Genomic DNA, 21,895 nt, shown 5'->3' with positions numbered 1-21,895 from the left:
AAAAAAGAAAAAGCTTATGAAACATTTAAACGTGAACAGATGCCATGCGATAGAGAATATAGTTTTAAAACTTGACATATTGGTGCATGCTCATATTTGGACCTAATTCTTGCATAAAACTTTTAGATCCCTCATGAAATTTTCTCCATTGAGAGTGTAGAAACCACTTAAGCAAGTGATTGGGAAAAGTTTTCAGAGAAGTCAACCAGTTAATCAGGAAAAGTAGGAAGGAAGTAGAGGAATGAACTATTAATAGGTTCCTGCTATTGAAGTAGTTTGCTTACATAATCATTATAACAGGGAGAGTGGGAGCATTTAGAAACATAATTCTAGGTAGTTCTTGTGAAACATTGTGTAATTCAGATTTTTGAGCTCAGGGGCATGTGGGAACCTGCCAGTTCAGGTGTAGGCATTCAGCTATATAATGGCATAACCTGTGATATTAAGTCCATGTTTTTTACTTCTCAAATGAGCTAAAGCTTAAATATCTTAAAAATTTGGAAGGTTGGGGAGTAGAAATCTTGGTTGAATAGATGGGTAACTTGAGAATCTTTGTCCTTTGTAGTTTATTGTCAAGGGTAATTCACCTACTTTTTAACCACTATTCATCACCCTGTGTTGGAATAATCCTTCAGGGTTAATCCATTGATTCTAGACTAAATTTCTTATTCATAATGGATTTGAATCTGTTAAAGTTTTAATACTATCTTCAAGAAATAAACTTCTTTTAAACTTGAGGGTATGTGTGAAAGGACTTAGCTTTTTTTTTTTTTTTGGTAAGGAAATTTTGGCAGGGAAAAGCACCATTTTATCAAACCACATTAGTTGAAACATTTAATTTTCAAGACCTGTGTTTGGCTAGGGAGAAGTACTGTTCGCTTTGGTAAAACAAACTTAGGGCCTGACATACTTATGCACATCCAAGTTTCTTAACAAAATTTTTTATTCACTAGTTAATGGATTTTTACGTACCAGAGCTATTATTTTAATTCCAGTGTACTTAATACACAGTTATATTAGTTTCAGGGGTACAGTGTAGTAGTGATTCAACAATTTCATGTGTCCCTCTATGCCCATCAAGAAAATTTACTCTTGTACCAGAGCTATTTTGAAGATAGGGTAAAGTACTCTATTTTGACTTGAGCCGTATCTGTACTTATACAGACCAACTTTTTATATCTCCAGCTTCTTATTGAAGGGACTATTCTGTGAGTTAGTTACAGCATTTATAAAAAAGTTCAAATACAAAAAAAAGTTCAAATACTGTTCACAAACTAAGGTCAAGAATGATTGAGGTTTTTGCAATGGAATCTGTTTCCTAATGTGTAGACTAGTCGAGTGTAAGTTTATATTTTTGGTTATTCTTTAGGATAATTCTTAAAGATACAGAGTTTAGAGTGTTTTTGGAATTCTTTTAATGGAAAAATCAGGTGTGCATTTGAACCTACAGCCATTAATTTTATAATTAAAATTATAGGTAAAGTAGAACAGGTAGCAACGTTTTTTCTAGTTTTAAACTCTGGGAGCTATTGTGCCATTTCCTTCCAGGCTATAATTAAATAGTGGCATCTATTGATGTTCCCAGGTGGTTGGCTAAGAGGCTAATGATGTAAACGAGGTGTAGTGATTTATGGTTGAGGAACAGCTGCACAGATTTTGGGGCTAGAACTTGAAATACTCAGTTTTTTAGTTTTATCTATCATAGTATGGTTTTGATAGGAAGCTTTTAGGAACACTCCTCCAATCTGCCAAAATTTGCACTCCTTAAATCCAGGGAGAACTGGTTTTAATAAAAGCATCATCTCAACACTTCTATAGAGATGCTGGGTTTTCCCTTTTCTGAATTATAGTGCTAAGGTTAAGGCATATATCATTATATGTCAGTTTAATTTGAAATGTTTAAATATTGCAATTATGAAACCAAAATCTCTTGTAAGAATTGTAGCAGGTTTATGGAAAGAGACCACTTGAAATGGTCACTTGCTTTTTTAATTGGATTTGAATTGAGTGAATAGTTGGGGGAGGAAATGTCCTGATTGTTATTTTATTAATTTTTGTGTTTAGTTTTGATTTGTCTTTTTTTTCTTTTCCACAGAATAATGCATATACTGCCATGTCAGATTCCTACTTACCCAGTTACTACAGTCCCTCCATTGGCTTCTCCTATTCTTTGGGTGAAGCTGCTTGGTCTACTGGGGGTGATACAGCCATGCCCTATCTAACTTCTTATGGACAGCTGAGCAACGGAGAGCCTCATTTTCTACCAGATGCAATGTTTGGACAACCAGGAGCCCTAGGTAGCACTCCATTTCTTGGTCAGCATGGTTTTAATTTCTTTCCCAGTGGGATTGACTTCTCAGCTTGGGGAAATAACAGTTCTCAGGGACAGTCTACTCAGAGCTCTGGATATAGTAGCAATTATGCTTATGCACCTAGCTCCTTAGGTGGAGCCATGATCGATGGACAGTCAGCTTTTGCCAGTGAGACCCTCAATAAGGCTCCTGGCATGAATACAATAGACCAAGGGATGGCAGCACTGAAGTTGGGTAGCACAGAAGTTGCAAGCAATGTTCCAAAAGTTGTAGGTTCTGCAGTTGGTAGTGGGTCCATTACTGGTAACATCGTGGCTTCCAATAGTTTGCCTCCAGCTACTATTGCTCCTCCAAAACCAGCCTGCGCAGCTCTCAGTCCAGCAACAGGCAACTCAGCCAACCCGCTGGGTAGCACCTCGGAACCGTGGCAGTGGGTTCGGTCATAATGGGGTGGATGGTAATGGAGTAGGACAGTCTCAGGCTGGATCTGGATCTACTCCTTCAGAACCTCACCCAGTGTTGGAGAAGCTGCGGTCCATTAATAACTATAACCCCAAGGATTTTGACTGGAATCTGAAACATGGCCGGGTTTTCATCATTAAGAGCTACTCTGAGGACGATATCCACCGTTCCATTAAGTATAATATCTGGTGCAGCACAGAGCACGGTAACAAGAGACTGGATGCTGCTTATCGCTCCATGAACGGGAAAGGCCCCGTTTACTTACTTTTCAGTGTCAACGGCAGTGGACACTTCTGTGGCGTTGCAGAAATGAAATCTGCTGTGGACTACAACACATGTGCAGGTGTGTGGTCCCAGGACAAATGGAAGGGTCGTTTTGATGTCAGGTGGATTTTTGTGAAGGACGTTCCCAATAGCCAACTGCGACACATTCGCCTAGAGAACAACGAGAATAAACCAGTGACCAACTCCAGGGACACTCAGGAAGTGCCTCTGGAAAAGGCTAAGCAGGTGTTGAAAATCATAGCCAGCTACAAGCACACCACTTCGATTTTTGATGACTTCTCACACTATGAGAAACGCCAAGAGGAAGAAGAAAGTGTTAAAAAGGTAATCAGTTTACCATTCTTAAAGACTTTTAGGGAAGGAGAAGGAATGTAGAACAGGAGAGGTATTCTAAATGGTTAGTAAAAGCTCTGTAAATAACATATCACTTAACAGTTCAAGCCTTTATGGAAGTATAATTGGTGTTACTGTTTGACTTAGTGTGTAGAAATGTGGGCTTAAATTAACGGAAAGCAGAAACTGTAGAGAAACTGAATTTAAGTGATGCAACAGAGGTGAAGAACAAGGCCAAAAGAAATGCAAAGGGAGTAATTGAAGTGATAGAACCATAGAAATTCAAATAAGAAAAAGTTGAGACTGTAATATGGCAGAGAAAAGGTAAAAGTTCTGTTATAATGAACTTTTGGCCTAAGTCGGGTATGGTGGTTGAGTAAGGAGTTGGTGTGTCACCAAGGCCTGACATCGCTTTCTGCCTGCCTTTGACAATTAGCAGTATTTGGTATTTTTCAGAACTTTTTTCTTCCTATTCTTAGTTACTTTTTCTAAAACTCTTTTGTCATTTGAAAAGGTAACGTTTATTACATAAAACTTGCAAAACAGATAATCAGGAAAAGCTTAATCTCTTGCTCTTAGAATGCTGTTGTATTCCTGAAGAGTAACTGTATCTTGTTTCCTCTTTGTCACAAGTGACGATGGAGAATTAAGTCCAAATGAAAGAATTGGAATTTGTTGGAAAGTGTTGGGAATGCTTGGTCTGTGTGTGTTGAGTGAATGTAAACTTTTACGGCCATAAAGAATGGTAAAATACTGATTGGGGGGCAGAGCATGTATTATGTAGGACTTAGACATTTAAATGTAGGAAGTAGGTGAAGAGATTATTATGGGCAAGGAGACTTTTTTTTTTAAAAAAGATTACATATTAGTGATAGAATCCTAAGTGGTTAGCTTCAAATGTAAGATAGCCTATTAAGTTCATATAAATATTTGTCATGAATTCATAGATTTTATATATTTGATCTAGGAGTGCCTCTAAGAGGCACTTGTTAAAAGAAGCCTCTGTAAAAGCTTATTTTTTGAGCAGTGGAAGGAGGAGGGCTCTTTGGTTAGACTCTCCATCTCCATAACATAGAATTAGAGGTGCATAGTTGTCCAGCTAAATTAGGATGGTTGCCATCTTACCTTCTAGTGTGTGCAGATGAATAAAAATGGAGATCTGCTTGTCAGTGATGCTAAAAGTACAGAGCCACATTACTGAAAAAGTTCAGTGAAAAAATCCTTTAAAAAAAAAAATCCTCCTTTTTTGTCCTTTAAGTTCCCCTTTTCCTTTAAGTTTAATTTAAAATCTGCCATAATCTTGAAGAAATAGTTTATTGATTATTTGAAAGGCTCTAAAGATGTTTTAACAGGCTCCTATATTTAGAGAAACTCAAGGAAAGGACTTTTTAAGCATCATGTATGAAATCAGTTTCATAGCAGATTATTAATGTGTGAGGGGGCATCCAGGTGCTTAGTTTCACCACTTGAAACATGCATAAAATCAATCCCATGTTGTGAATCTGCTTTTTTTCATCTGCAAAGTTGTCTTACACTTTGTGATTAAAAATAGGAAGGCGGAAAAAATAAAAATAGGAAGGCAAAGACAGAATTACATTTTTAGGAATGTACAGCATAAATGATAAGATCAATTTGTATTTGTTAGAACTAGTGGGGAAACTTGGTTTTAAAAAGGCAGTAGCAAATTTGAGGGCTGTTAATTTATATAGACTTTTAATCAAATTTGCTTTTCACTTGAGTGGTTCAGTGAATAATAATTTCATAAGGAGGTGTAAGATTCACATTTTGGAATTGACCAGCTTTGTGGTGTTTTAATACTGAGTAATAATAATCAAAGTTTAGGGTCTTTGTTAAGACAGCTAACGGATCTTTCTTAAAACCATTCCATAAAGACTTCGATGAATGAGTATACCGATTGTTCTCAGGCTGGTGAACAAACCAAAAATAAAAAAAATAAAAGCTTTGATTATACTTGTGTCAGATTACTTTTCAGTTTATCTTTTGTGAGAAGAGATAGCTGCAGTTTTTCAGGAAGGTCCCTATGATTGCTTCTAAACCCAGTTACCTTTTCAGTTAGTATTGCCTTACTTGCCCACTGTTATCCTAAACATCCTTACATAACTGTAAAGCCAGTCCTTTTTTTTTTTTTTTTAAGATTTTATTTATTCATTGGAGAGACCTAGAGAGAAAGAGGGGCAGAGACATCGGCAGAGGGAGAAGTAGGCTCCCCTTAAAGATATGTGGGACTTGATCAGACTCCCAAAGAAAACAAGTTTCATGAGAGTTGAACTGATAATTCATTGAGGCAGCATACCCTTTTAGGTCGGGTGTTCATATGTGCACTTTTGTATTATTTACAAGATTATAAAATCGTGCCAAATGGGCATGGTAACTCAGTAAGTAGGGAAATACTTAAGCTTCATCCTGGAAATGATGTCACAGCTATTCTAAAATTCCATGATTGGGCATGTATCTTGGCAGAACACACTAAGCAGAACTATAGGCATTTTTGCCTACCATTACTGACTTGCTCTTTTCCATGATGTAATTCAGTATCCTAGAACTTCAAGCATTAGATCTATGTGGCTTGAAACTTCAACGAACTTTAGGGTCATTTTCCATATGTGGTTTTCTCTGTTGTATACTTCAGATACTATTTTGTAACCTGCTTTCTGCATTTATTTAGAACCTTTCCCTAATTGTTAAATATTCTTCTATGACATCACTTTTGATTGCTTCATAGTATTCTATCATAGATTAATTATAATTTACCAATCTTAGATTTGTCAGCTTTTTAAATTTTTTAATTTTTATTTATTTTTGTCAGCTTCTTTATATTTTTTTACAGCTAAAATGACACTCCAGTGAACATCCATTGATAAAAATACTGATTCACACCTGTCCTTCAATGTTATTGCTGCCTGAAAGGGTATAGGCTTTTTGAAGGTTTTGGCTGTGCTGTATATTGCCATATGGGACTTTTTCTTTCTGAAAGATTTTTTTGAAAGAATTACTGTCAGAAGAAGTGAGTTAACCTCTTTTGTTTAAACTTTAGAGTAGTATGGCGTAAAGGGAGAGTTATTCCCTGCATAAATGATGTGATATGTTTTTCATAAACTTCGTTAATAGTTGGTTTAATTTTTGTCTTACGTTCCCAGCCTTTTAACTATAGGTAAAAGTAAAAATAGTAGAGGGGACCAGGGACTGCATAATTTTCTTAAAGCCTATCCCAGTGTTAGATTCAGTCAGGGACTTGGGTCACTGATTTTTCTGAATAACTGGAAAGCTAATGGGAAAGAGACAGCTAGAGAAGATGTGACTATTGTGACAATGGCTTGAGGTGTATATTTTTAAAAATTTAATTGCTATTAAGGGAAAATATCAGGATTTCTTAAATACCTCTAAAAGTACTCTTCAAGCAGAAGACCTAAAAATAGTGATGCCTTGGAGTGTGCTTGGATATACATAAGATTTATTATGCTGCTTGAGAATTGCAATGAAGCTATATATCTGTTCTTTGCTGTGTGCTGGGTACTACAGAGAAAGCTGGAGTGTATTGTCAGGGAGCCTTACACTAGCGACAGGTAGGCATACAAAAGAGAAAATATTTTCTTAAGATATGCACAGGGTGCCAATTTGTAAGTGAGAACTTCCGTGCTTGGAGTGTGGGTGGATTGGTCACAGAAGAAATCCTGGAGGAGGACATGATCTTTGAGATGAGCCTTTAAAGATGTATAGAAGGTAGCCAGAGGTGTTTGGGGAAGACTGAACCTAGGTTCAGGACAGCCCACGTCTGTGACACCATATAGATGATAATTTGGAACTAGAAGTCCTGTACAGTTTAAGAGCAAGTCTAATTGGTATTTGTAGAATGGATTTCTCCACAATGGAAGCTTGTTGGAGATTAGAATAGGAGAGTTGAAAGAAACGTTTATGCGGTTAGTTTGAGATACAAGGAAACTGAGAAAGGCACAGTTGGTTTAAAAAAATTCTAGAGTTTAAAAGAAAGCATTAAGGTCTAATTTGAATCAGGATAGAGGAGCTCCTTGATGTTCACGTTTTCTTAATAAGTTTTTATTTTAATTCTAGTTAACATACAATGTTATATTAGCTTATATATATAACATAGTTATACTAGTTTAATTCCACTTAACATATAGTGTTATATTAGTTTTAGTACATACAGTGTACAGTATAGTAGTGATTCAACAATTCCATAAATCATGTGGTGTTCTCCTTGTTGTTACCTTTGCATGGAAGGCAATGGGAAGCTTGTAGAAGTAAAAGTGAACCCCGTTATATGGTAATAATAGATACCATTACTGAATACCTGTCAGCTCACTTCTTCCAGTGATGTGTGTGTGTTTAAAGATTTTATATATGTATTCATGAGAGAGACACAGAGAAACAGGCAGAGGCAGAGACATAGGCAGAGGAAGAAGCAAGCTCCCCGCCGGGAGCCCAATGCGGGACTCAATCCCAGGACCCCAGGATCGTGACCTGAGCCAAAGGCAGATGCTCAACCACTGAGCCATCCAGGTGCCCACCAGTGTTGTGTTTGATACCCATTACTTGTTTTTCCTCTTAGGCCTTAGTGTATATCAGAGTGTTTAGAAGAGATGATTTAGAAGGGGAATAGGATAGCTGTTATCAAATGCCTTAAAGAGTGGTAGGTTTCGGGGCACCTGACTAGCTCAGTCAGTAGAGCATGTGATTCTAGATCTCAGGGTCTGAGTTCAAGTTTCGTGTTGGGTGTAGAGTTCACTTAAAAAAAAAAAAAAAAAGACTGGTGGGTTTATTCTCCATGCCAAAAGACAGCAGCAGAACCAAAGGATAGAGGTTATAGGGAGGAAGATTTTAAAAGGGAGAACTTTTTAAAGTTCTTAGTCACAGGAGGGTTTCAAGAAGAGACCAAAACAACTTTTATTAGACACGTCGTAGGGAAGATTTATAGGTGGAATAGTCTAGTAGATCAGAGAGACAAAGGATAAAAGAGTTATCCAGCGCAAGATGACATTTGAAATTCTTGGAGAGGAATTGATGTTACTTAACAGAGCTTTATAGGAAGGTTATTTCTGTTTTATAATTTTTGACCTAATTATTACATATAAAGGACTTGAGGCTAGAAGGATATGGATAACAGAAAGGATTGGTAGATTCCCACTAAATCTTAGTACAGATAAGGTATATGGATAGTTATTTTTAAAACATTTACTACATTAGTATTAATGAAAAATTTGTTATCTGAAACATACCGAAGCGGGGGTACCTGGGTGGCTCAGGTATTAATTTTTCATTGATTCTAATGTAGTAGGCAGGTGCCTTTGGCTCAGGTCATGATTGAGGTATCCTGAGATCCAGCCCCACATTGGGCTCCCTGCTCAGCACGGTGGGGTGTGGGTGGTGGTGTCTATTTCTCTTCTCTTTGCTCCTTCCCTGGCTTGCATGTGTGTGCTTTCTCAAATACAATTTTAAAAAATTTAAAAACTTATTAAAGGATCATAGAAATCATTATTTAAGAAAAATATTTCCTTTTTCTTTAAATCCAGTTTGCCTATGGTGTTGGTGCAAGTAATATTTCAGTCTCTTTCTCTCTCTCTTTTTTTTTTTTAAAGAAAGCAGGGGAGGGAGAGGCAGAGGGAAAGATCATGGAGCCTGATCTCACGACCCTAAAATCCTGACCTGAGCAGAAATCAAGAGTTAGACAATTGACTGAGTCACCCAGGCGCCCAAGTGTTTCTCTTTATAAGGAAGTTTGGGGTTTTTTTTTTTGTTTGTTTAAAAAAATTTTTTTTTTTTTTTGGTCCATCTTCCTCCTAACCCTTTGATTTGTGCATTTAATCTTTTGTTGGGAAATATTTGAAGCAATCAACACTGGCTCCATTTTCTTTTCTTTCTTTCTTCCTTTCTTTTTAAGTACTGTGCCCAGTGTGGGGCTTTAACTCATGAGCCCAAGATCAAGAGTCACATGCTCCACTGACTGAGCCAGCCAGGTGCCCTCATTCTATTTTCAACTTTAGAAAAAAATTAAAAATATCCAAGTAAAGTTTGTGATACAAAATTTAGAAAACATTACTTTAAAAGCCAAATAATGTTTTCTTACTAAGTCCTTGGGGAATAAATAACTATGGGATATTGTTCCTTTCCATTTGGTATTTCTCCTTCCACCACTGGTTTAAATTGCCTCTTCAAAACTAATGGGATGCTGGTACCCTGTTTTAAGATTTTATTTATTCACGAGAGACACAGGCAGAGACATAGGCTGAGGGAGAAGCAGGATCCCCACATGGAGCCCGATGTGGGACTCAATCCCCAGACCCAGGGATCAAGCCCTGAGCCAAAGGCAGGCAGACGCTCAACCGCTGAGGCACCAGGTGTCCTTGGCTATCCTGTTTTGTTGTTGTTGTTGTTGTTGTTAATGTTTATTTATTCAGAGAGGCAGAGACACAAGGAGAGGGAGAAGCAGGCTCCTCACAGGGAGCCTGAAGTGGGAGTTCATCCCCAGACTGAGATCACACCCTGAGCCAAAGGCAGACACCCAACCACGGAGCCACCTAGGTGTCCCCCTGGTATCCTGTTTTAATTGGGATGGCAAATCTGGACTTTTTTTTTTTTTTAAATTCTAAGGCTGTTTATGTCTACTTCTGTCTTGAAGATAAGATTACTCGTCTCTCTGCCAAAAGGGTTGAGGAAATTCTACTTGTGTTACTCATCACTTTCCTTCAAGGATAGATAAAATGCCTTTCTGCAGCCTCCTTAGAAGAGGACTAGAAGAAAATAGATGAAACTGAATTTGCATCTCTTTCAGCCATGCCTTTTGTATCCATCTTTGAACAAGTGTTTGTTAATTGATAAGGTACAAAATGATAAAATACAGGATAAGAACTGTAATAGAGGAATGAAGAAAGGGTTTTCTTTTTTTCTTTTTTTTTTAAGATTTTATTTATTCACGAGAGACACAGTGAGGCAGAGACCCAGGGAGAGGGAGAAGCAGGTTCCATGTGGGACTTGATCCCAGGACTCCGGGATCACACCCTGAGCCAAAGGTTCAACCGCTGAGCCACCCAGGCATCCCAAGAAATGGTTTTCTGAAGAAGAGTGATAAATTTGGGGAAATTAAGGAAGGCTTTGTGGAAGAAATAACATTTGAACCATGTCAAATAGAATTAGTAGTAAGCACTCAGATAGCAACATAGTGTACACAAAAGTTCAGTATATTCTCATTTTAGATGAGGAAGCAGGCCCAAAGAGGTTATTTGTATAAGGACTCATTGCTTAATAAGTGGTAGAATTGGTATTTCAGTTAAGTCAATTATGTGAAGCTGGCTAATTGTTAGCTGTTGAGCTTTTAAGAATTTTAGCAAGCTGGCTGTTAAACATTATTTTAAAAAGTCATTATTAAGTGACAAAATTAGGGCAGCCCTGCAGGCGCAGCGCCGCCTGCAGCCGGGTGTGATCCTGGAGACCCGGTATCGAGTCCCATGTCAGGCTTCCTGTATGGAGCCTGCTTCTCCCTCTGCCTGTGTCTCTGCCCCTCTCTCCCTCTGTCTCTATGAATAAATAAAATCTTAAAAAAAAAAAAAAGACAAAATTAAATACATTGTATTAAGAGATGTTTTAAATGCTTTTGTATTTATGTTAAATTCATTATAAACTAGTTTATAATAAAAATTACAGTTAAACAACATAAACTTAGAATACCACTATTACTTTTCAGCCACAATATTTTAGTGTATGTGCTGCCGAAGTGAGCACTCAACCATAATAAATACTCAAATTTATCACTCTTGAAGTTATTTACATCTGTTGTATCAATATATACCGTGCCATTGCACATCTCTCCTCAGTCCCACTTTCAGTGGTGTCACATCGGTAGTTTGAAATATGCCATGTTATTTACACCATGAAAATAGGCAAATGCTATGTATACATGTCAGGACTTGGTTTTTGTTAATTGTCTAGCCTTAAAGTGATAGAGAAAATATTACTGTAAAGTGTGTCATGTCTGTAGCTCTACATATTTTGAATAGCACAAAATTTGAAGAAATAGTCTTCCAGAATTTTAAAATTATTACCCAGTTTAGCAAAGAAGTTGTTCAAATCATTGATAAACTAGTGAGGTTCTGACAGTGGATTCGTTTCACTTTTGTCTTGATAAACGAAAAGATGTTGGAACTACATCTGAATTAAACACAGAAATCTGTCTGGCGCCAAAGCCCATGGACCATTATATGATATGTGGAATTTGTAAGATAGAAAAGTAGGGAGAAGGGCATTCTAGGAAGAGGAGAGAGCATGTGCATAAACATGATCTCATGAATGCTTAGGTTCTGTTTTCAGAGTAATGAGAAGTTTAAGGTGGAAAAGAATGGTAAGGGATAAAGCTGCAGAGGTTGGGTAGGCCCAGCAGTATGTATGAAGGGCTTCTCCCCCCCCACTTTTTAAAGTAGGCTCCACACCCACTCCTGACCCTGAGATCATGACCTGAGTGGAAATCAAGAGTCAGATACTTAACTGACTGAGCCAACCAGGTGCTCTGGGGCTTTGCTTTTTTTTTTTTTTTTTTTAAGATTTTATTTGAGAGAGCTGGAGCATGGGCAAGGAGAGGGGCAACAGGAGAGGGAGAAAAGCAGGCTCTCCGCTGAACAGGGTTCTCCGCTGTGCCTGTTCTCTCCCAGAACGCTGGGATCATTCCCTGAGCAAAGGCAGATGCTTAACCCACCGAGCCACCCAGCACCCTGGGCTTTGCATTTATATTCTATACTTATGTTTTAGTTGGATTGTAAGGGATGGTAGTTAATGTGGAATGACAGTTTTGGAGGATGGGAAGGGTAAAATACTGAAGCACACTGGCTTTGTTAACCACTTCCATAATCTTCCTTTAATCTCCATATTAATAACCCTGGGAGGCAGTACTTACAGATAGGAAAATGGAAACTGAGGTTAGCAGTTTACCTAAACTCATCTATTAAATGACGGATACAAGTGGCTCAAAGACCAAATCAGAAGCTTTAATGAGTTTGGAAAAAAAGACAGACCTGAACCAAAACAATGATGGGAAAGGTAGATTTGAAGAAGGTAGATAAATTTCCTAACCAGTTACTATTAAAAAACAAACAAACAAGAACATGGGACGAACAGCAGATTAAGGTTAGGGGGTTTGGAGATGTGTTGGCTTTTGGAAATAGTGTTGGGGTACCTGTAGGAGACAGTAAGGTGATAGGGTCTGGAGCTCAGGAAAGAGATCTGTTGATAGAAATAAGAGAGTGTCTTTTAGACTTCAGTATAGGCAAAGGCATGAAAGAGTATAAGATTAGTCAAGAATATTGGTAATAAAAATAATGGCTGAAGTTATTAAACACTGTATATAGTGTCTAGCACACATCTGTCCTGAATATTTTACATATTTATAAATTTTCATCTAATTCTTACATTATTATGATGTAGATTGAACTAATTCTGTATATAAAGACCCTGAAGCACAAAAAAAATAGTATTGTAAAGTCACATAAGCTGAGAAAGCGGAGCTGGTATATACCTCTTTTCTGTGGTAGGGTTCTAGAGTTAACCCACAGTAAGAGAAGAGGGCCAAAAAAAGAACCCCCATAACACAATTTAAAGAATGGGTTAGGGACGCCTGGGTGGCTCTGTGGTTGAGCGTCTGCCTTCGGCTCAGGGCATGATCCTAGGGTCCAGGATCAAGTCCTACAGTGGGCTCCTTTTGGGAGCCTGCTTCTCCTCTGCCTGTGTCTCTGCCTCTCTCTCTCTCTGTCTCTGTCTCTCATGAGTAAATAAATCTTAAAAAAAGGGGGGGGGGAATGGGTTAAAGAGGGGGTGGTGAAGTTATAATCAACTTGTACAGAGAGGTAGCTGATAATGGGAAATGGCAATGGCTATCTGTTGAGTAAAAGTAACATGAGGGGGCTTTGTTGTTAGGTATTTGAAGGTTTTGGTGTCCATACATTATTCAACAGACTTTGCATTTGTTTTTTTCTATATTGTTCCAATACCTCCTCACCCACAAGGTGTTCCAAGCCTTAAAGAGATTTAGTGAAGTTTGAACTGCTGGAAGTAAGACCAGTTATTATCTAGTTAGTATGGGTTGTTTTGGTAATGTAGACCATATAAAAATGTCTGAAATACAATGAGTATTAAGAAATGGCCGTTTTTACTCTGAGCAAGTAACACATTGTGTGTGTGTATGTATATGTGTGTGTGTATATATATGTATATGTGTGTATACACACACACACACAGCTAAAGATTGATAGAGAGGGGACTGCTGTGTTTCCAGAAAATCCCCATTTTGGGATAAGGATAGTTAGTAACTCTAGAACCATTTACTATTAGTATCTATTCTGAATAGTTGAAACTGAGAATTACTCAGATGGGAGCCTTTGTGCTTACCAGAAGTAAAGATTAGTCCCATAACCATTTTCAAACTTTTTAGCAGTGAATTCTTTTTCTCTCAAACAAAACCTTACTCAGAACCCCATGAATTGCTAACCTTAGGTACTCAGCACCCTCCAACCCCCACTCGGAGGTCTCCAAAGCATCTCCCCTGTGAAGGATAATTTGGACCCCTTTGGATGATACAATTTTTTTTATTTTTTATTTATTTATTTATTTTTTAAATTTTTTTATTTATTTATGATAGTCACAGAGAGAGAGAGAGAGAGAGAGGCAGAGACACAGGCAGAGGGAGAAGCAGGCTCCATGCACCGGGAGCCCGACGTGGGATTCGATCCCGGATCTCCAGGATCGCGCCCTGGGCCAAAGGCAGGCGCCAAACCGCTGCGCCACCCAGGGATCCCTACAATTTTTTTTTAAATGAAAGAATGGTACAGGGAAGTTCTATTATGGTGGGATCTATGTTGTAACTAAAGAAATGTAAGGTTCTGCAGCTTCATTTCATCTAAGTGTGTTAGTTTATTTAGTCTGTGGGGAAGAGGGGTTGTGAGGAAGACCACACCTATCATAAGAGGTGGGGAGGGAGGCTACAGCATTGGTTTTGACTGTCCTCAAATGACAAAGGACTGTTATAGCTGTTCAGGAGTTTCATGTAGAGGAGGAAATAGCTTTATTCCCTGAATTAGGGCAAACAAAAGTGATCTCTTTCTTCCTCATTGAATCCTGCAAGTCTACAAATGAGCAAGGAGAAAAGCTTAGAGCATGGTAACTTAAATCATCCCTTCTGCCTTTCTCCTCCACAGAAGCGAATAATTCAGTTTAAATTTGCATGCTGTCACCTTCTCTGGACCAAATTCTTCTAGATACAGCAACTAGCTCGTTAAATAGTGCCCTAATAGTTTTCATCTCCTGCCAAATAACAATTCCTGATTGAACTGATTTAACTCCAATTAATCATAGGGAGAAGATATCATAAATGAAAGTACAGGACAGTGTATTTTAAAATGCTAATTTTATAGTATGAGACCAAGTGTAAAAGAAAAGAATAGTAAGACCAGTTAGGGTTAGAGTCAAGACAATGGAAGACTGTATTTGAGTTGACTCTGGAAGGATGGATAGGAAAAATAGTGGAAAGATGAAGAAAATGACTAAACTGGCCAAGTTTGAGCTGTTGGGTATAGAGGAGGAGGGGAAGGAAGAAGCAGGCAGTTAATCTTTCCAATTCTTTTGCGCTATTAAAAGATCTGGTAGTTCTTATGAGATACTTAGTACTTTCCTATATTTGTCAACGTTAAAAATTTGGCCATATCACTTACGTAATACACAAAGCCATTTAGAAAGGTAGATTTATATAAGCTTTTGACTTTATGTGAACTTTTTTTGGTAATCAGGGTGTGGGTAGTGTATAGAATTTTAAAGTGTTTGCGTGTGAAAAATTTCCAGTGTGCAAATTTTATAGTAGTATTTGCAAATTTTGCCTTTGAATTTATCTTTTATTGTGAAATCAAATTATAAAAAGTATAGAAAATGAAAAATCACACCTGATTTCTTTACTCTGACAAACCACTCATCATTTTGGCATGTTTGCTTGTCTTTACTTAACACAAGTGGTTTATATGGTAATAATCGTATTTTTTAAAAAGATTTATTTATTTATTTATTTTTTATTTATTATTTATGATAGTCAGAGAGAGAGAGAGAGAGAGGCAGAGACACAGAGGGAGAAGCAGGCTCCATGCACTGGGAGCCCGACGTGGGATTCGATCCCGGGTCTCCAGGATCGCGCCCTGGGCCAAAGACAGGCGCCAAACTGCTGCACCACCCAAGGATCCCAAAAGATTTATTTATTCACGGGGGGGGGGGGGGGGGCAGAGAGAGAAGCAGGCTCCCCACATACAGAGGATCCTGGATCCTGAGATCCAGGATCACGCCCTGGGCTGAAGACACTCACTCAACCACTGAGCCACCCAGAGGTTCCTAATCATATTCTACATAGTATTTTGATCTTTTTTTTTTCTCTTAGTACTTTAGGTGTATATCCATATTTAGCCATTTTGGGGGGCATCTATGTATTAGATACTTTTCATGCTTGTTTCTGATCCCTTTTAATATTCTTTATAAAATTATCTTCAGTTTACAGTTAGGGAACTCTGATTTGGAACGTATAACTTCCTCAAGATCACTAGCTAAATTGTAGATGAGCTGGAATTTGTTTTGCCCCAAAGCTTTTTTTTGTTGTTGTTCTTAATGCTTTGCTGCATCTTCACATTTATCTTTTTTTTTTTTTTTTTAAGATTTTATCTTTAAGTAATCTCTATACCCAATGTGGGCTCCAGCTCATAACCTTGAGATTGAGTCACATGCTTTACTGACTGAGCCAGCCAGGCGCCCCCACATTTATCATTCAGAACAGTTCAACAATGGTGTTCTGTTATCTGCAGATGCCATTCACCTCTTTGAGGGTATATGAGGAGAGCATAATTAATTGAAATTTAAACCTTTAACTACTCAGGTTATATACTCCCCTCATCACCAGCATCAAAACGGAGCTAATTGGATCTACTTTACCTAACCTTGTGAAAGTTGCTGCCTAATGACAGGCAGCAGGAATAAGGGGGAACACAAATGGCTCTAGATATAATGTACTCTGAAAAGGTTATAAAATTGAATGGAAAGGTTTTAGTGTATCCCACTCTCATTTGTACACAAAGTTGCAAGTTTACTTTTGTTTAGTGGCAGAGCCAGAACTAGAACCCAGACAAGTTCTTGGGTAACTGATATTATTTATGGCAAATGTTACTTTACTTGGAATCCATAAGCCTGCAGACAGATGGGGATGGGGAGGGGAGCCGGATGGGGATGGGGAGGGGAGCCGGGTGGACCTAGGTGAGTGTTTTAGAATATAAACAGAAAGATGGTAACAATGATATAAAATAAACTTTGAGTCATCTGAAAAGTATTTACAGAAATACTGGTAACTAGGTTTTTTTTTTTTTTTTTTTTTTTTTTTTTTTTTTTTAATTTTTACTTATTTATGATAGGCACACAGTGAGAGAGAGAGAGAGAGAGAGAGAGAGAGGCAGAGACACAGGCAGAGGGAGAAGCAGGCTCCATGCACCGGGAGCCCGATGTGGGATTCGATCCCCGGTCTCCAGGATCGCGCCCTGGGCCAAAGGCAAGCGCCAAACCGCTGCGCCACCCAGGGATCCCCTGGTAACTAGGTTTTATACTCAGACTTATTAAAGAAGAAAGTTAATTTAGGAAACTCCCCAGGTATTTTTATGGGATTAGAAATTGATGAGAAGTTTACATAAATTACCATCTCTGAGTATTTAAACTGCAGATTCTATTCTCTCACCTACTGAAGGAGCATCTTTGGAGACAGTCTTGGAATCTGCATTTTATCAGCTCTTTATCTATAGGTGACTCTTATATTTTTCAAGTTTGAGAACTCCTGGATTATGTATATCATTAGTGTTTTGTATGCCTTTTACCTCAAATTCTTCATGCTTATTTTTCCTGCAAATTTGGTTTCTAAAGTTTCTTTCTTTGTAATGTAGTCCTACCCTCCCCCCACAAAAAAAGTCTCTATTACCTGTTCCTCTCAAGACTTCACCTTTAAAAGCAGTGTTAGAATTCACATATATCTGATAAACCTGGCTGTACTTTTTAGTACTGTGGTATTTTGACCAGTTAGTCCATTTTTAATCAGCTACTAATATTATGAGTCTCTAGTGTGTTGCCAATAATTTTTGTCTATTAAAAGCTGACAGTCTCTTTGGCTTAATATCCTACAATTGTAACTTGATGTTACTTGTTTAATTTTTTATTTTTATTTTTATTTTTTTTAGTGAGGGGAAGGCCACCAGAGGGGGGGAGAGAGAGAATCTTTTTTTTAATTTATTTTATTTTATTTATTCATTCATGAGAGATAGAGAGGGGCAGAGACACAGGCAGAGGGAGAAGCAGGCCCCCTGTGGGGAGCCAGACATGGGACTCGATCCCAGGACCCCAGAATCATGACCCACCCAGGCGTCCTGAGAGAGAGAATCTTAAGCAGGCTCCATGCCCAGTGTGGAACCCAACATGGGGCCGGATCTCACGACCATGAGATCATGACCTCAGCCCAAATCAAGAGTTGGGCGCTTAATTGACCAAGCCACCCAGGCACCCCTGTAACTTGATGTTATAATATACTTTTTAGAGGCATTATGGCTGTTTCTTTCTTTTTCTTTTCTTTTTTTTTTTTATGGCTGTTTCTAAGAGACATTAATGGTTTTCAGTTTTACATTATTTGAAGATTTATTTATCTTAGAGCACACGAGTGGAAGAGGGAGAGGAAGAGAGCTCAACCAGGCTCCTTGCTCAACAGAGCCCTACTCGGTGCTCGATCCCAGAACCTTGAGATCATGACTTGAGCTGAAACTGAGAGACGCTTAAGCACCTGCACCAACCAGGCATCCCTAAGTTTTGCATTATTTAGTGTTCCTTTTATTGTATCTCTCCTTTTGTGAGCAGGTTAATTTTTTTTAGAAAGTTGTTAATCTTAAACTATAATATTTAGTGGTCACTAGCCATTTTGAAGTTGCCCAAACTAAGATATTTAAACGCTGATCTTTAAAGGTAACCTGTTTTTTTGGATGGAGAGGATTCAATAAAATATGTTAATTAAATGGGCCTTTATTTATTTAGGTATGTATAATGGTTGATATTATTTATAGAGAGCATTAATTTTAGATTCTGTGGTCTTGTTAACATATCATATTTTTTTTTTTTTTTTTTTTTTTTAACATATCATATTTATAGTAGCAGAAAGGCTAAAGGCTCTAGAAGACCTGATACCATATCTACCACTATGACTGATTGGAGCAAGTAAACTTCTCTGAGCTTTAGTATATTTATAAAAATCAGAAAAATACCTTATTGTGCTGTTAGGATTAAATTATATAGAAGTTCTTTGCATACAGGTCTTTTATGAATGATTGCTATCTATAATATTAGGCACACACAAATATACACTTGTTTATTTTGAATCATTCATTAAATTCTTCGGTAACCTTTGGCATGGTAATTAATAGTGCTGCTGAGTTTCCATTTTGAGGTCCAACCCTTGGAATACACTGAAGAGGGCATAAGAATAAAAGATCATTTAAGAGTCTGGCAAATTCCAGATGAGAGATAATAGTAGCTTGGACTAGAGAGGTATTAATGATTCTACTGGAAAGTTTTGGAGGTAGAGCTGGAGAGTATCCTCAGATAATTGGAAAGCATATTCTAATGATTACTTCATTCTGAATTTATCTGTCAAAAGCAAAATAATGCTTATACTGGGAATGGGGGGGATTTGAGAAGGTATTAAAACCTTATTTGTTGGGGTGCCTGGCTGACTCAGCTGTTGAGTGTCTGCCTTCAGCTCAGGCCATGAATCCCGGTTCTGGGGATCGAGTACCGCCTTGGGCTCCCTGTGAGGAACCAGCTTCTCCCTCTGCCTGTGTGTGTCTCTGCCTGCCTCTCTCTCTCTCTCTCTCTCTCTCTCTCATGAATAAATACAAACAAAACCAAAAACAAACCTTGTTTGCTAAATTGTATTCTGAAGTGTTTTGAGAAATTGATTTTATTGTGAAGTCAGGTTTGGTTCAAATGCAGTTTTTATTGGAAAGCCAGGGAGTGATTTAGACAATAGTTAACCTTGTCAGACCATTTCATTTAATTTAGAGCTAGTGTTTCCTCATTTTACTTTTAGTTAAGCTAAAAAATGTTAATGTATAAATTATCTTACCCCTTGTTAATATATAAATTATCTTACCCTTTGTTCTGTCGCTAGTCAGATTTCTTATTCAGGTACTGAAAATAGTGGCTTATTCAGGCTTTTTACTTCTAACCCGTTTGGCAAAATGTGTATGAGTTCAGCTTCTAATTAGTAATTTTGGGAATTAACTGGTAGTATGAAGTGTTACTAGTTAATGCATTAGCTTCATTTTGTTGTTCCTACTTTAATTCCCAGAAATTCATTCTAACTAAATGTCCATTTCTGCACCTAGAAAAGCTTAAAAGGGGATGAGCGGGTAGAAGATTTTTTTTTAAAGATTTGAGAGCTAGCATGAGTGGGGGGAGGGGCAGAGGGAGAGAGACAAGCAGACTCCCTGCTGAGTGAAGGTCCTGTGACAGGGCTCAGTCTCAGGACCCTGAGATCATGATGTGAGCCTAAGTCAGACGCTTAACCAGTCAAGCCACCCAGGTGCCCCCCACAGAATAGATATGTTTTAAGATATATTTACTTTAGAAAGGAAGTGGGAAAGAGAGGGAGAGAGGGTCTTAAGCAGATTCTGTGCTTATCAGGGAGTCCCACACAGGGCTCATTCCCATGACCCTGAGACCAGGACTAGAGTCAAAATCAAGAGTCAGACATCCAGCCAACCAGGTGCCTAAATACAACATAGTGATTTGACTGGACAAGTCTATATGTTATACTCTGCTCACCACAAATGTAGCTACCATCTGCTACCATACAAGGCTATGTCACCATATGATACCATTGACTATATTCCCTTTGCTTTTATGTTTTATCTTCTTACTTAATTCCATACCTGGAAGACTATCTCCCACCCTCCTTCACTGATTTCAACTCCCCTCTGGCAACCATTAGTTTGTTCTCTGTATTTATGGGTCTGTTACTGCTTTTTGTTTATTCATCTGAGTTTTCTTTTTTATTTCACATATAAATGAAATCATATGGTATTTGTCTCTGAAAGTGATTTTAGTATAATCACGGTTTTTTGTTTTTTTTTTTTTTTTTTCATATTAGCCCATCTTAGCATTCTCTTTCAGCCAGGGACAGCGAAATTTCTGTTCTTTCTCTCAAGGCCCATGGGGACATAGGAAAAATTAGTTGAGGGCTATGTAAATAAATTTAATTTGGGGGTGAATATCTGTTTTTATGGTTAAGTTATAGCCGGCAAATAAATATATGCCTCACTTGTGTTTTATGGCTTCTTAAAAGTGGAGGGAGTGGTATGCTAGTAGAAACAAGAGGATGTTAAGTTAAATAGAGGAAAAATAAATCCGTAGAGAGTTCTATATCTATTACAGGAAGAGGTTTCAGATGTCCACATTTTTTTTTTTTAAGATTTTATTTATTCATGAGAGACACAGAGGCAGAGACATAGAGAGAGAAGCAGGCTCCATGCAGGGAGCCTGATGTGGGACTCGATCCCAGGACTCCAGGATCATGCCCTAAGCCAAAGGCAGACACTCAACCACTGAGCCACTCAGGCATCCCTAGATGTGCACATTTTAAGTAACATTGCCACCTTGTGGTTTTTAGGATATTTTCTAGAGATGAAGTTTTGTATTTTATAATCATAGATGTAAAGTGGGGAGGGGCTCAGGGTGGGATGCATGATTAGTATGGGTATTACCTCTAGTTATTTAAGTAGCAGAACAGATGCTGAGGGCTAGAAATTTTTTCCCTTTTTATGCTTTCTTACTGTCTTTAAATTATCTTTCTTTTTCTTTCTTTCTTTTTTTTTAGATTTTATTCATGAGAGATGCAGAGAGAGAGAGACAGGCAGAGGGAGAAGCAGGCTCCATGTAGGGAGCCTGACGTGTGGGATCCCAGGTCTCCAGGATCACACCCTGGGCTGAAGGCTGCGCTAAATCGCTGAGCCACTGGGGTTGCCCTATCTTTATTTCTAAGATTGTTTCTTTAGTCTTGCTGTTTTTGTTGAGATTGTGAATTGATTGAAGATAGGATGAATGTGTCCTAATTAGAATTTTGAGGAAGGGGTGTGAATTCAGTAAGATCTTGGCTCTGTGATCTTCTGTTTGTTTATTATCAGTACAATATTCTTAAGCTCTAGAAATGCATGCATCTTCTCTAACTTCTAGTGTTTGGGTTGTTTTCTGGTTAACTGGGACTTTATGATTAATTTTGTGTTTGTGCTTGAGGATCTTATGTTTACCTTTCTGCAGACAGTAAATCACGGCAAGAGCTTAACCTTGACTGACCATTTCAGCCTATTCTTACCACAGATCTCATTGTAACTGTCCAGACTGTGGCTCTAGAAGTACTAAGTTAAAAAAAAAAGGGGGGG

At 38.0% G+C, this 21,895-nt stretch overlaps 1 protein-coding gene across 1 annotated transcript in view; it reads left to right on the top strand.

Moving 5' to 3' along the window:
* The window catches only part of YTHDF2 (YTH N6-methyladenosine RNA binding protein 2), a 32,982-nt gene that overhangs the window by 2,558 nt on the left and 8,529 nt on the right, over positions 1 to 21,895 (top strand). Inside the window, 2 exon segments of the mRNA XM_041767640.1 lie at positions 2,096 to 2,670; positions 2,672 to 3,383. Coding sequence (XP_041623574.1) covers positions 2,096 to 2,670; positions 2,672 to 3,383 — 1,287 coding nt within the window.

This window comes from Vulpes lagopus, chromosome 8 (genome assembly GCF_018345385.1).
Source record: "Vulpes lagopus strain Blue_001 chromosome 8, ASM1834538v1, whole genome shotgun sequence".
Lineage (NCBI taxonomy): Eukaryota > Metazoa > Chordata > Mammalia > Carnivora > Canidae > Vulpes > Vulpes lagopus.
This window is presented reverse-complemented; position numbering and strand designations above follow the sequence as displayed.